General features: G+C 33.2%; 1 protein-coding gene across 1 annotated transcript; it reads right to left on the minus strand.

The window, feature by feature from the left end:
* On the minus strand, positions 1 to 6231 carry LOC107035555 (innexin inx7). Its single transcript, XM_015253027.1, has 6 exons — positions 6001 to 6231; positions 4515 to 4605; positions 4349 to 4427; positions 3082 to 3259; positions 1412 to 1949; positions 1 to 708 (listed from the first exon to the last, which is right to left on the minus strand). The coding sequence occupies exons 1-6, from the start codon at positions 6086 to 6088 to the stop codon at positions 453 to 455; spliced, it is 1230 nt and encodes a 409-aa protein (XP_015108513.1). The 5' UTR covers positions 6089 to 6231; the 3' UTR covers positions 1 to 452.
* Between the last annotated feature and the right edge of the window lie 10912 nt (positions 6232 to 17143).

Here is a 17143-nt window from a genome sequence, read left to right on the forward strand (position 1 = left end):
ATTGTTCAATTTTCTAAAGAATTTGCAGATTGACCAAATAATTCAAGAAAATTGTTCACTATTATAGAAAATTGATTCGTAAAAACTTCCCTTATTGCCGAACAATTAAGGGTATTGATCGGATCCCTCTAAAAAGTGAAAGGGAATGGGTCAAAGATTAAAAATTATTCATTAACTCTTCACTCATCATTAATCTTCATCATTCATCAATTTTTTAATCCATCATTCATTCTGATAACGCATTCACGACCGAAATAAATTTAATTCATTCGAAATTCGAATGAAGAACACGAAGTTTCTCACAACTAAATGAGATGAAAGATCAGAGCGCGCGTACTGATGCGAAAATACTCAGCGAAAACTTGGGAAAAACGTTCTGATGATAATGCCTGTCCTCGACGACTCAACTCCCAAGAATGTCCAAGTGGATTGTTCCCGTGGATTGACGGCCCCTAGACCTTCTTCAAGGGCTCCTCCTCGCTCAGTGTGGAAAGACCGTGCTTCAAGCGGCTCGCTCTACGATCCTCCATGTCGTGGGCCAACTGCTCGAGCAACTCCTTGAACACATAGTTGTCCAGGTTCTTGGCTATATAGTAGAGGAAGAGCCAGTCGCCGAAGTGGTACTCGTGAGTCACTCGAAGGACATTCCAGGGATTGTATTTACCCGGGCAGGCCAGCGAAAATACCCACCGGTTGAACCGGATACTCCTGTGTAAATATTTGTGGATCAGAAATGGAAACTACTTGAACAAAATTCCAGTGTTTGTTTATCAATAAAATAAATAATGAAAATGTCAATTTTTCCTGATTAAATAAATTCTTAGTCTCAATTTTTAATCCCCTTTTCTGCATTTTACCTTAATTAATAAATAATGATAATTATTTAAACTATCGGAAATATTATTTTCAATAATTCTATTTCGATTGATTAAAAACAATTCAACAAGTGACGTTCCAACAGCAATTGTTTTTAATGTCTACAAAACAAAAAATACTTCTGTTTATAAACAGCTGTTGTAATCTTCACAGAAGAACCGCAAACGATTCCTAATCCTTCGAGAGCCTCATCTCCCGGCGAACCCACCGCAAGTAGAGGCCACGCACCCAATAAACTAGTTTTTTCCAACAATCAACGTTTTACGACAAACAATAACTCCCGAGACCTCGCAGTAGATACGATAATCTAGACCACACGCAGAAAAAATACCAGAAAAACATCCCGCGAAGAGTAGAAAAATTGATATTCTCTCGGGATTTCCCCCCCTGAATTGATTCAATTTTTCCGAAATTTCCCAAGTTTTTACATTTGCGTTAAATGTAAAATTTCACTTTACGCACAAGTGATGAAATATACAATTTCTACTGGACCGACAGAAATAAATTCTCATAATATTTCATCGATCCACCTCACCTGGCATGTAAAACCATCGTGAGAATTCTCCAAACGAGCCCCAGCCCCGTGACAACCGCCAGAATGATAAACCAAAACCACAAAAACGTGTAAATCTTCTCGTTGACAATGTTCAACGCCATAACGCAGAGTGCATCGTGTCTCTGAATGCCACCCGAGGGCCCATACTTGTGGAATGTGCACTTGGTGACCTTGGGGAATACAATGTCCAGGGGTGTCATCTTTTTATTCCAATCGGTCTCGTCCGCCTGGGTGACGATGTTCCCCAGGTCTAGGAAGGCACCACCCAGGAACCAGTTCGTCAAGTATATCTGGGTCAGGACATTCATGAAGTTCAGGACCTCGCACGCCCCGAGGTAGTACGCCCAGGGTCTGTTTGCGTGCAGACGATTCAGAAAGGCGATTCGAATTATCTGGATTTTCTCCTCTCGATCGGACCTCGAGGGAATCGATTTGCCGTCGTTCAGGTTGAGCTGCTCGTCACGGAGGCAGAGGGATGCCATTTGCAGACCCGAGACGAGTATCTTCAGGCGACCACCTGTTGACGAATGTCGATTTCATGGGCTTGGGAGGATTTTCGGGGGAAATGCGAATGAAAAATATTGATAGAAGCTTTTTGAAGAGAATTATATGAGAATTCAATTCTTTATCATTCGTCGTTTTACATTATTCAGCGAAAAATATTTTAAAAAATTTAGTCAATACTTTTTTTTATTCTTTTGTCGGATGTATTCTCTTGGGGATTTTTTTCCGTAGAAATTATGCCAGAATTTTTTTTTCTGCTGTTATTTTTTGTTTAATCAAATAATAAAATTTAGAAAAGAGGGAAATTTATGAGATGAAGTTATAAACAAAAAATTCTACAGAATAAGTATTTTAGAAATATAAACATCAATTGAATTTTTTTTACTGAAATATCTATTGAGAAATTATAAGCAACCAATCGTATTTTTATTGGAGAATTTGAATTCAAAATTTGATAGAAAGCTTTGAGTAAGAAATTTTATGAGAATTCTATTTGTTATTATGCATCATTAAACAGTATTTGCTGCAATAAAGTAATAATTTTTTCAATTTTCTGTGTGATTTATTCTCTTGAGAATTCTTTTTCTCAAAATCCCAAAAGAAGAAAATTTATGAGATGAATTTCAACAGAAAAAAATCCTATATAATAAAGTATTTACAAACATAAACATCCATTGAATTTTTTCTACTGAAATATATATTGAGAAATCATACAAAACGACTCGCATTTTGATAGTAGAAATTCAATAGAATTTATTTATGGCATTTGATTGAAAAATTTGGTACAAAACTCTCTGTAAGAAATTTGATGAGCATTCTGTTTGTTATTATGCATCATTATATACTATTTGACGCAATAAAGTCATAAATTTTTATTTTTCTGTGTGATTTATTCTCCTGAGAACTTTGTCAGTCAAAATTCTTAGGGCTGAGTCGTTTCCACTTTTTCCGTTTCTCATTACAAAATGAAAGCAAAAAATTGGAAATTCATGAGGAGAATTTTGATAAAAAATCTAGAAAGAATAAGTTTACTTTGAATATCAATAAAAATTATACAAAACCAATCGAATTTTTTACAGAAATTCAATAGAATCCATTGGGGAGGATTTTACTTTCATTAAATTTTTTCATACTTAAATGTTTACCTTCTGCGCATCGCCACAGGTAGTGGGGTACGTAGAATAGGAGTGCTTGAAAGAAGAGGACAAATGGCACCCATTGGTAATATGCGTGGTGGACGACCTCGTCTTCTGGGGTTTGTGCACCCACACCGGGATGTGGAATGTGGCCTAATTCTACTGCTGTTGCATTCATGTATTTCGACTACAATTCCGAAGAAATCATTTGGGTAAATTTTTTTATGATACCTGCCTGAAAAATGCACTTGTCGAAACGGTTTAGTGTGCGCAAAGCGGTGGTTTTCCGCACGGCGTGCGTAAAGTTTAAGAGTGTGTGTAAAGTAAATTCTTGTCCGTAAAACTTCGCTTTACCGCTCCGAACAGTAAACTCGACACGTCCCGTATGAAAAAATTTGATAGAATTCAAAATTTTTTCAATAGAATTCCAGTAGAAATCCTATAGAAATCCCATGGAATTCCTATAGAATCCAATAAAAATTTCTATAGGATCCCATAGAATTCCTATAGAATCCCACAAAAATCCCATAGGATTCCTATAGAATTTCTAATAGAATTCCTATGGAATTCCTATACAATCCCATAGAATGCCTATAGAATCGTATTGAAATCCAATAGAATTCCTATAGAATCCCATAGAAATACCATAGAATTCCTATCGAATTTCTAATAGAATTCTTATGGAATTCCAATAGAATTTTCTAGGGAATTCGCAAGGTTTTCTATTGAATTTTTTCGTACGTGGTATCACAAAAAAATATGATGTGTAACAAGTGCGTGCGAAAAAATGGAACTTTACGCACTAGTCACACAACAGCATATGTCAATACGACTGCGTAAAAGCTTTTTTACCTTCAGCGAGCGCTACACACCTCCCAAGGGTCAAAGTACACTTTTCCGACGAGTGTCGAATCCCATTTTTTATCACAGTGTGTGGAAAACGGGATTTTGCGCACGCGGAGCGTGCACACTATTTTTTTTCATTCGCTAAGTCTATTTTCCTCTGTTTTTTTTTCTCTTTTGTTGGCATTCTCAAATGAGAATTTATAAAACTCTCTTTTTGTTAATGGGAATTAACAAACGAAAAATGAATCAATTAATTAATCGATTTTCTTTAAATATCGAAATATTTCTAAAAAATCGTTTTGAAATAGAATTGATGGTTCACTTCATCGCTCGTCGTTCGAATTAAAGAGCAATTAGACGGTGAATTGTCATTATTTGAATGAGATACCACTAATGGGGAAAAATATTCATACCCGAAATTAATACTTACGACTGTGAAAGTCGATGTGAAAAAACAAAACGTATCAATCACGTGGCCCAGCGTTCTCTCGTCATTATCAAATATGCATCTGTAATAATGTCCCATCGTTAACAGCACACGATGAAAAACAAAGTTATGATCGAATGTAGGGTAATCGATTGATTCGAATACTTGCTTGATGTGATCACCTATTAATTGACGGGATGTGCACAGCAGGCAGCCAACCAAGAGGATCAAAAACGTCACTCGGTAGTGGAGCTTAAATACTAGTCAAGAATAAAAATATTAAGTTTAGGAAACAACAGGATACTTCAACTATTAAATTAACTCAATAATTATTTAAATATTCTTGTCAAATGAAATTATCAATTTTTAAAAGGAAAGTTGTGGGAAAAGAAAATGAAAAAATTCATTCGTCATCAACATAATTTAAATTTTATTCAAATATAAGTCTTTCTCACATGAATAAACAATGGAAATTGTTTAAATTTCAGAAAATTTATTTTTTTGGTTTTAAAAGAGATTTTTTGCAAAACTTCTAGAGATAAAAATTTATTGTTTAATTCTAAATTTGAATTCATTATGATATTAATTGTCTTCACGGAACAGTTCCATATTTTTTTCAATTTTTAATTGTTTTATCAATCTTCTTTACCAAGTCCTAAATTTTTATTTTATTATTGAAATATTTTCAACGATCTAAAAATGAACAATTACGTTTTTTAATAACAAAAAAAATCATTCAACCCTCATTTATATTTGGATCCAGAGGACCAATTGTATCATTCATCTCATTTTTCAAATAAACTAATCACTGAAAAAATGAGAAATAAAATTCAGAAAAAAAATGTCAACAAAAAATCGATCGAGATAAAAATTTATTGTTTAATTCTAAATTTAAATTCATTATAATATTAATTGTCTTCACGGAACAGTTCCATATTTTTTTCAATTTTTAATTGTTTTATCAATCTTCTTTACCAAGTCCTAAATTTTTATTTTATTATTGAAATATTTTCAACGATTTAAAAATGAACAATTACGTTTTTTAATAACAAAAAAAATCATTCAACCCTCATTTATATTTGGATCCAGAGGACCAATTGTATCATTCATCTCATTTTTCAAATAAACTAATCACTGAAAAAATGAGAAATAAAATTCAGAAAAAAAATGTCAACAAAAAATCGATCGAGATAAAAATTTATTGTTTAATTCTAAATTTAAATTCATTATAATATTAATTGTCTTCACGGAACAGTCCCATATTTTTTTCAATTTTTAATTGTTTTATCAATCTTCTTTACCAAGTCCTAAATTTTTATTTTATTATTGAAATATGTCCAACGATTTAAAAATGAACAATTATGTTTTTTAATAACAAAAAAAATCATTCAACCCTCATTTATATTTGGATCCAGAGGACCAATTGTATCATTCATCTCATTTTTCAAATAAACTAATCACTGAAAAAATGAGAAATAAAATCCAGAACAAAAATGTCAACAAAAAATCGATCTCTCAAAATACTTGAACGTTCGCAAATAAATAAACCATCCTCATAGACACTCAAACTCATCGCTGACCCAATCCGCGTCCACTCCCCCATCACTTCCCATTGTATGCAAATCCTCCGAAAAAAAATTTAAAAAAAACCTCACCAATATTATCGATGGCAACGGAGTCCTGCGACACTCTCAACTTGACATGGTCCTTGAGAACGGCGAAAGTCGCGAGAACAGTCGTCATCTCGTTTAAATTTTCCCCCAAAAATCCACCGAAACCAGACCAAAACCAAGGTGACTCTCAAAATCCCGTGACAAAACCGTCAAGATCTTTGCGTAAGAGCGATCGCCGCCTCACTGACACTCTCCCAGACAATTTCATGAAATCGTGGGCCTTATCTTGAGAAAAACTGACAACGGACTCTATCGCATTTCAACGAGACACGCTTACTCTTCAAATTGAATACAATGAGAGAGTACGGCTAGGGCATGGAATTGTTTTGAAATAACTGATACCCAACTACGTTGTGATAACAAGAGATAAATGTTGCTGAGTAAGAAAATCAGAGAGTCTTCAAGTGTTGTGTGATGATAAAAAAAAGTAGAAGTAATTCAATCACTCTTCTTTCATTGTAATCTACGGAGAAGTCGCGGCTAAAAATAGGATTTATATCTGCACATTTATTGTGCACTTAAGATTTTTATAGAGGAAATGTCGCAAATTTGATCAACAATTCCATTGGATTTCTGTTGAACTTTCTATCGGTTTTTGCGTCATTCTATTTAATAATTTCGCGGCGGCGCGTTTTTTTATAGAAATTTTCAATGGGAAATTTTCTGTAGAAAAATCAATGGAATTCGATGTTTATGTACAATTTATTCCATTGAAATATTTTCTATAGAAATTCCTCGGCTCAGATATTTCGATTCTTTTAGAGAAGAAAAAATTGAGATTTTATTTGTCGAGGCATTACTATAGAAAATGTCTGAATAGAAAGAGTTGTATAGAAAGATGAAATTCTACTGATTTTTTTTCTATAAAAAACAGCTTCTATTGGACGTTTTCTATTTAAAAAATTTGCAGCAAAGCTGTGGAATTCTTCAATAGAATCACCGAAAAACTAATACAATTTTTTTATCGAATTCAAATTCTAGTGAACAATTCCACGGCTTGTCTGCGCGTTTTTTTAATAAAAATGATCAATAGAAAATATTCTATAGAAAAAGAATAGAATTCGATGTTTATGTACAATTTATTCTATTGAAATATTTTTTATAGAAATTCCGGGCTCAGATATTTCAAATTTTTCAAGAAGTTCCTATAGAAAATATTTCAACAGAAACAGTGGTAAAGAAAGATGATATTCTACAGATATTTTTCTATAAAATAGTGTCTATTGGATATTTTCTGTGGAATTCTTCGATAGAATCACGCAAAAATCATAATTTTTTTTATAGAATTCTAGTTTTTTATTCAATTTTCTATGAATATTTGGCCGATTCTCTTAAATAATTCTTATCTGCCCATTTTTTTCAATAGAAGTATTTAGTGGAAAATATTCTATAGAAAATTCTATAGAATTCAATTTTTTATACAACTAATTCTATTGAAATATTTTCTATAGAAATTCCTCGGGTCAAATATTTCAAGTTTTTCGTTTCATTTTTTTAAATAAAAAGAGAAGAAAAATAGCGTGGTGAAGACTTCACACCAAAAAATTCCTATAGAAAATATCGCAATAGAAAGATGAATTTCAGTTGAATAGAAAGATGAAATTCTACTGATTCTTTTCTATAAAATCGTTTGCATTGGACATTTGTCGATAAAAAAACGCGAACTAAAGCAGTGGAATTCTTCAATAGAATAACCTAAAGATTAATAAAAACAAAAAAAAGAATTCAATAGAATTTCAGCAAGAATCCAGTAGAATTTTTTTTAGCGAATTCGCGAGGATTTCCCTGTGGAGATTTTTCTCATCATCTCTTGACGCCAACGTCTACTGGAAATGATTTGGAAGTCTCCATGTGGTTATCACACATTTTTCCACCTACATGTGACGTCTCACGTTGGGTGGGATTAGACGATACTTCGTTATCGTTCTAATTCCACTGAAAGCGGAGAGAGACGTTTACGTTTTAGACGTTGGGTATGAATTATTGGGGGGATTTTTTTGAAGGAGACTCATCATTTATCGTGCCTCACCTTGCATTTGTATACAGAGGTGGGGGCGGGGAGATAAGAGGTGATATAATGGTTGACGTTGATTTCTGGGAAGATTAGTTCTTTTGGGAATAGGATACCGATTGTGGGAATTTTTGGGCGATTTTTTAGGAGACCAAGGAATTAAAGTCGTCTGAAAGATATCTATATTTTCAATTCATAGAGCTTTTCAATTTAATTAATCATTTTTTTATTGTAATTTTTTTGTTTAAATTGTGTTTTAAAACATGAGAATTTTGTGATTAATTAAATTGTTGAATATTGCGAGAACTCCAGTTTTTTGGGAATATTCTGAATGTAAATTAATGGCAGTTTCTATTCGCACACTCGTTATCAAATAATTCGGTAATTGCCACTTTTAATTTTGTGAATCTCCCCGAAAAAATGAACTTCCAAATTTATTCTCCAATTTTTCAAATGCTGAATATTGGAAATTAACGTCAGATTTCACGAAGATGTAAAAAAATTATCATAAATGTTGAATCTAAAAAAATTATCATAAATGTTAGATGAATTCTGTATATTCTCAATCGACACATCTCAACAATAATTCTGTTTTCCAATCATGATGGTCTCTTCTATAGTTATCATACCGAGAAATAATTTTTAGATATCTCAAGGGAAATTGCCATTGTCGAACAGATAATACGCCGGGTTAAGTAGAAATCCAATCTTCTAGATTTTTTCATGAGACATTATTTTATCGTGAATATTTCATTTTTATAATCTTGATTATAGAGGAAATAACTATATCTAACTGAGGGAATTTTTCAAAAACATTTTTAAAACCATTGGCGCAAAACAGATCATTTTTTATTATACAGAATAAAATTTTCTGTTCTTTCAATTTTTCTTTTTTATATTTCAAATGAAAGTAAATTTGATATCTTCAGAATTTTATCAACTGTCCGCACCTAAATACCAATAAATAGATTCAAAGATTGATTTCTCGTTTCGTTTGTCAAATGCTTGACGAAATTCGATGATGAAATCCCCGAAGTACTAAAACGATAAATCCTTTTATCGCAATTGCTTCATTTAAAAAATCTTTATTACAGGGAGAAAATCTAAAACAGAAGAAACTTTCCTCTTTAAATCGAGAATATTTTTTCTTCAATTCAAGAACAATTCATCATCAAAAATAAAACCACATTTTTCCCGAAATTTATTTTCAAAATATTTTCAAAACCACCGGGGCAAAAGAAATCATCTTTTTTTAATGCAGATTAAAATTTCCGTTCTCTCAATTTTTCTTTTTTTCACTTCAAATGAAAATAGCTTGAATGCAATTAGATTTTTATCAACTCTCCGCACCTACATACCAATGAGTAGATTCAACAATCGATTTATCGTTCCATTTTTAGAATGATTGACGAATTTCAATTATGAAATCCCGGAAATACTGAAGCAATAAATTATTTCATCGCAATTACTTCATTTTTCCAATATTCATTACAGAGAGAAAATCTGAAATAGAAGAAACTTTCCTCTTTAAATCGAGAATTTCTTCCTTCAATTCAAGAGTAATTTATCAACAAAAATAAAACCAGATTTTTCTAATTCGAAATTAACGAATCATTTTTTTTTAATGCAGAGTAAAATTTCCGTTCTCTCAATTTTTCTTCTCTTCCCTTCCAATGAATTAACTTCAATGCAATTAGATTTCTATCAACTCTCCGCACCTACATACCAATGAGTAGATTCACCGATTGATTTATCGTTCCGTTTGTCAAATGATTGACAGAAAAAAGTCGACGATAAAATTCCAAAAACACGGGGATTACCTCATAATCATAGAGATCAACGACTCTATCAAGCCGATTTATGCTCGTGACGTACATCAAACGATTCGTCCCCCTCCCGGGAATCTTCCCATATTTTTTTAATGGATTTTCCACAAAAATTGCGAGCAACATTGAGCAACACAGCTCCGGAGTTGTCTCACAAGAAAGAAAGTATTGGTCGCCTCGTGTTGAACATTGCCTGGTAGAGCATAAGGACTTTGACCGGCCGTTGCCCCCATGGTTCGCTTATACCGGCTGTACCGACGTTCTTGTTTCGAGACGTCTTGGTTCTCCAGGCACTACATCCTTCTATGAACATACCTGACTGATCTCACGTCGCCAGAGTCTCAGGGGGAAAAAATTTTGCGCTTAGATTTGAGATATCGTGTCAAGTGGAAAAGGCGATCGCTGGGATTCCTCTTGGAGATGAGAAACAGGGGGGGACTTACGACTTTTTGCGAGCAAAGTCAATGATTTCGAGATGAATAATTTATTCAGGAACAACTGGAGAAAGTTTTTCATTTTGGAATCACGATTTTTATTTTGTCGCAAACGAAAATATTATGAATTGTTATGAATTCTTTATTTTGTTTCTTCTGGGAGAATTCATAGGAGAAATCATTCAGTTGTGAATGATGTTTTTAGAAAAAATGTCGGAATATTTTCTGAGAGAAAAATGAAATGAACAGAAACAAATCAATTTCATTAATTTATTCAGTTCGAAATAATTTTTTCTATAAAATTCTCTGTTTTATTATATAAAATAGTTCTCATTTGAAGCAAGATAGTTCAATTACTGCTATTACTTCTCCGCAGGAAAAATAATTCTTCATTGTTAAAATAATAATAATTAGTGATGAAGTGATTCATTTTTTCATTGCTTTATCTCAAATGAAAAAAAATTTTTTAAATATTGGAATAATCGTTTTTATATAATCGCAAAAAAGAAAATATTCTGAATTTCCTGATTATTCTGGCTCTTTGAAAAGAATTCATAACGAAAATAATTCAGCTGTGAATGTCAAATCACCAAAAACAAATCAATTTGAATAATTATTTTAATTCGCAATGATTTCGCCTAAAAAATTCTCGGTTTCATTACAAGAGTGAATTCTTTCTTTTAAAAATAATAATCAGTGCTGAAGTGATTGATCTTCCCAGAAAAAAATAATTCCTAAAAAACGATTACTCACGATGAAAACATGTCTGAGTCAACCGTAGACTCACAGCCTCGTTATTTTAATACCTCCGTTCACCTATGCGAACTTTATTGAAAAAAAAGCTAGAGGGAATGAAATTGGCCGGCGATGTAGAAGCGCGATCGGTCAATGGACCGAGCTGGGAATGGTCGCTCGATCGGTATTTACAGTGCACTGGAGTCTTTGTTGTCCAGCCCCGTGATCCTGATGGTCAGCTGCATCGCTCCACTGAGTGTGCACCCCGATGAGTTTGAGGAGAGGCTGATGATAACTTGGATGCAATTAGGCTTTTTGTTGCCTCCAAACGTTCGACCGAAAAATTTTCTTGGTTTTTTGCCACCGAGTGGAAGCTTTGTAATCGTTCAAATTTAAGTTTTGGATTTTTTTGGGTTGTATCGACCAATTATGATGCAAAAAGTCCGAAAATGAAATTTTCATCACTTGCGCGGAAAGTGAAATTTTACTGCGCGTAGTGAAATTTTACGCACGCTCCGCGTCCGCAAAAACCCACTTTCCACACAGTGTGATGAAAAATAGGGTTTTGACACTCGTGGGAAAAATGTTCTGTGCTCACCTGCGGCGAGCGCTGCACATCTCTCATGGGTCAAAAAACACTTTTACACACTCGTATTAAAATATACCATTTTATGCGACCCAGTTTTTTTTATAGAATAGAATACTTTATTTCAACATCTCTGAAAATGCAATTTTTAGCAGTTGTTCGTGAAGCGAAATTTTACGCACGCTCCGCGTGCACAAAATCCCACTTTCCACACATTATGATGAAAGATAAGGTTTTGACACTCGTGGGAAAAACTTTCTGTGCTCGCCTGCGGCGAGCGCTGCACATCTCTCAGGGGTCAAAAAACACTTTTACACACTCGCATTAAAATATACTATTTTATGCGACCCAGTTTTTTCTATAGAATAGAATACTTTATTTCAACATCTCTGAAAATGCAATTTTTAGCACTTGTTCGTGAAGCGAAATTTTACGCACGATCCGCGTGCACAAAATCCCACTTTCCACACAGTGTGATGAAAGATAAGGTTTTGACACTCGTGGGAAAAACTTTCTGTGCTCGCCTGCGGCGAGCGCTGCACATCTCTCAGGGGTCAAAAAACACTTTTACACACTCGCATTAAAATATACTATTTTATGCGACCCAGTTTTTTCTATAGAATAGAATACTTTATTTCAACATCTCTGAAAATGCAATTTTTAGCACTTGTTCGTGAAGCGAAATTTTACGCACGCTCCGCGTGCGCAAAAGCCCACTTTCCACACCTTGTGATGAAAATTAGAGTTTTAAGACTCGTGGGAAAAGTGCTCTGAGACCCTTGGGAGAGTAACACTCGCCTTCGGTATTTCTCACGGGTCAAAACCACTTTTTCGCACTCGTATCAAAATATACTGTTTTATATGACCAAGTTTTTCTATAAAATAGAATAGAATACTTTATTTCCTTGATGCCATTATTACAGTTTTACAAGCCATCTAACACAATGGATTAAAGAAGAAAAATAATTCAATTGGACAAAATAATATAAAACGATCAAAGATTTCTCTAGTAAATTAGCAATATGCCCCCGACAATTCGGAGGCATATTGCCAATTTACTAGAAAAAATAGCTATGGTATGTGAGGACAAAAGCAATCTCCTACTTGTTTTTTGATAGAATGGAATACAATTGAAGATGATTAATAATATTATCTTCAATTGTATTTCTGATATTTTATTAATAAAGTCACTCTTTTCATTCGACTTCAATTTTCGTTCATGCGATTATTTTTTATTTTCAATGATTAACGGTATATGGTTAATAATCAATGGTAATAATTTCTTTAAAAAATCTTCGCTTAATGAGATAATTAAACTGCAAAATATTAGAGCCGACTTGGTTTCTAATTGAGTCGTCAGGGAATATCTCAGAATCTTTGGGACAACCTCAGGTAAAGGTGAAGGCTAGAAAAATGTTTCTCCAGGAATTCAAATATCCTGCTAAACCTGATGGAGATAAAATCGACTTAGACGTCCTTACTTGTTCGCTGCTCAAGGATAAGTACTTATACTCTAATCAAAATCCAATATCGAAAAAAATTTCACCTGAACGAAAAAAATTGCATTATGTAAAAAAACAAATTCTTCACATATTTCCTTCGTATAAAAAAATTATGAAAATTTTTAAAATTTTGCAAATTAAAAAAAAAAGTATCGTCAGTAAATTTTGAGGTTTTTTTCGAAACAAAATAGCTTCCTGTTGAAATTCAGGTTATGAAAAAATTTGTACGATTTCTTGAGCACGATCCATTCATTAAGAAACTACTTTCTAATTGTTTGATGAATTTTTAAATACCTTTTGGTCCCAAATAGTGAAACCCATTAAAGTCTTCAAATGATAGAATCGGAAAGACCATCAAACATTCATAATGATTTTTAGAAAACCATTAAAAAATGAAATGATTTATAAGAAATTTTTTATTGTGTCAATATGACACTAAATTTTCAAAATGAAAAATTAATTTGTTTGAGTGATTCCTTGTCAATAAGTTTAAAAAATCCCTCAAACGTTCTAAAGCCTTGAGTTCTCTCATATAAAAAGTGCTGTTGCACGAGTCATTTTTCGGATAAATGCGGGGAAAAATTATTGTGCAGCACGGCAAAATCGAAGCGACAGTGAATTTTCACGAGAAATATGAGAAAAATTATGACACTGGCTGGCAAATTTTTCTGGTGCTCTACCAGAATCCTAGGATCCGATCGCGCATTCGTAAGATTTCGGCACTCTTCGTCCCCCCGCCGCAACCGCGAACGTCGACTCAACGTGACCAGATGATTTATTCCGTTACCTCCTCTCTCACATATCTCCTTACTGAAACCCCAGGTTAATGTTTTTCATAATATCAATTAACTATTGAATGTAATTTATCATGTAATAGAAAACAGTCAGGGATCAAGCTTTTATTGTGCGGTACCGGAATTTTTACTATGCAGCACCGGAATTTTTCTGGTGCTAGACGATTGAACCCACTTTACCAAACAGCACGGTAATTTTTGCCTGAATTTCCTCAGAAAAATTCTGGATTTTTTTCTCCGTGTATTTTCAAAAATAAAATCAGTTTCTGTTGAAATTCCAGATATGAACGTATTTTTTACGGTTCCGAAAACATGATTTAAGAATATCGAAATACTTTGGCTATTTTTTATTCGGTGAAATGCTTTTATTTTGTAACTTGACCGTAAGTTTCCGAATAATTGACAATTATGATATTATTTAAACTTTGCAGGCCTGCATTTGAATCTCAATATAGAACGGTTAGAAAATATTTTTAAAATCTGAAAAAAAATTACAAACTTTACTTTTGAAGGAAGATTGATGAAATAATTAAAAAATTACAATTTCTGAAAATTCCGAGCACTTTCTATAAATAATATGTGAACAATCAATTTTCCACCATAAAAATCATTCGTTCGGAATAGTAATACATTTATTCATATTGAGAATTTTACTAGAAATCAAGTCCATAACTAAAAACAAAGTTTCCGAAAGTTTAAACAATTTCAATTATTTATTTATAAACAACGTATGTTGAAAAAATAATAATTTTGTGCTAAATGTAACTTGAATGACGCTGAATAGTCAAGATTAAAAAAAAAAATTTCTCACGCAATTTAATTGAAAAAATTGAAAAAAAATCCCCAAAATTGAAAAAAAAAATTAAAATTAATATTAATATTAATAAATAAAAAATGTATATTCCTAAATTTCATTATTAATTCAAATTAATTAATTGAATTGCGTAAAAAAAATTTAACGATTGAAAATGGTTGAATCTATAGTGTAGTCCGTACCAAACTATAAAACATACTTGAATATCCCCAATTCGTGAAAAAATTCTTCCAGAAAAAAATCTCAACGTATTCCCTCGTCTAAAAATCGAGAACTTGAAATCTCCACTTGAAATTTTCAAAGTTAACATAAAAAAATAACTAAAAAATGCAACGTCAATGTAAAAAAAGCACTTACAACCTCGAAATGAGGAAACCCATCCCCTCTCCACTAATAATAATCTCGTCCATACCTACCAGACCCGTTGCGAGCCCCTCGACCTGGTCATTCAGACTTGATTGAAGGTTAATAGACCTCGGCGCCCCCCGTCCTCCGATGATCCGTGAAATATCACAGCGTTTTGGCATCAAACATCCAATTACACTAGCCCTTAAATTACAGTGGGATTGGATTCCACGGGAATGAATGTCATAAATTCCCAACTCCACATCAACTTTTCAATCTTACTTAGGCACTTGTTTATTCAAATCTCCAAATACTTTCCAAAAACATCATTTTTATTTCTCCTCAGAGATTTATTCGATTCCATCTGTACAATTTGTAAATTATTCTTCATTATTAACAAATTGAAAAATATTATAATAGATTTATCCATACAAACTGTATTTATTGTCTTGATACCATGCGCACAATTTTTTTCCCTAATTTCTGATATTTTCTTAATAAAACCTATTCTCGTATCTTCGTGTCCAATTCAATAATGAAAATTTCATGCTTGTATAAATATAATAAACGAAGTAAAAGTCACTACAATCGTATTTCCTCATGACAAAAGCATTAGCCTAATCGACATAACCCCGAATCGCAGTTATAAAATACATTAATCAGTAACAGTGATTCATCTACAATCGATGAAATGAAAGACAAAAATGTCTCGATGCTATCCTCAGCTTGAAAAAAAATCTGTTGTTTCTTACAGTAAGATTATTCATTACTAAAAAAAGAAGGAACAAAAATGAGAAATTATTGTCGTCGACTCTATCACACAATATTCCCACCGAGAAATGCCTCAATCCAAACGCTTCTTATCACTAAAGGCCTGAAATGAGCATGATATAATCCTCCCTCAGGTTATCAATTCAATTACAATCTTTAACCTCTTTTCGATTTCCCCCCATTATCAACCAATAATTTATGCCACTCTCATTCCAGAAATAAGTCTTTTGATTCCAAGCTCATGACAATTTCATTGTTTACCGAATTTCATTTTAAAGGAACACGAATAGTCGTGACAAAATGAGGCGTGGCGAGTTGAAAGAATACGGATAATACGGAGGGCGAATGATTAAAACATGTACTCATAAAAAAAAATCGACGAACATTCTGGCAGTCTTACATTGAGCGTAAATGACCTTAAATGTGCTTCTCCCACTTCGCCAAAAAAAACCCGAACGATGCATTGATTAATTGCATTAAAATAGAGAAAAAAAATTGATAATTGAACCCCCGGCGTACTAAAATGTCCCTAGATTAACTAATAATCATACTCTCAGAACGTTAATTTAATCCCGAGAAATACAAACGATAATCTTGCACAGTTTTACGGTTGCATTAAACGTGTCAACGCTTAATAAACTAATTAAATTCGCTCGTTACGTAGGCATACTTAAAGGCAACTACCGATTGCTGGCGAAAAGCCGCTGTGATTCCCCAGTTGTTCATATTTTATTTCACAACTCGGTGGAATTAAAACGGCGTTCGGCCACGGACGGTAAAAGCGGCAGTAATTAAGAGGCACGTGACGGGTGCTCAAACACCCACGAAAATGGGTAGTTAAAGGATATGTAATATATTGCGCGACGACATGAAAACATTGGCCCCTTGTTTCACTTGGAATGGACGATTTCGCGAAGATACGTATATCTACACATTTTATGTATAATTTTCATATATAATATATATCTTTCTATATTCTTAATGTTCTATGTGGGGGGGGGGAGGAATTTTATAATCTACTTGCAATAGCGAAAGGAACGAGAAGATAAATGATGAATTGGTTATGGAAGTTACGCTACTGTGGGAGGACGGCGTCATTTTCATCCTTTTCTTAGTTTATGCACAAGTTGTGAATCTGAAATACTCGATTTAAGAGAATCTAGAGGCGTCCAAGTCTTTCTAAATCATGGGTAAGCTTGTTTGCGATTGAAAAAAATATTATCCTTCGATAGTTTGACCTTTGCACCCTCAAAAATCCCCTAAATTCAATCTGATTTGGACAGCTTTGTGCCCAAATAAAAGGATAT

This window comes from Diachasma alloeum, unplaced genomic scaffold (assembly GCF_001412515.2).
Source record: "Diachasma alloeum isolate Michigan unplaced genomic scaffold, Dall2.0 Dall_scaffold_00199, whole genome shotgun sequence".
NCBI lineage: Eukaryota > Metazoa > Arthropoda > Insecta > Hymenoptera > Braconidae > Diachasma > Diachasma alloeum.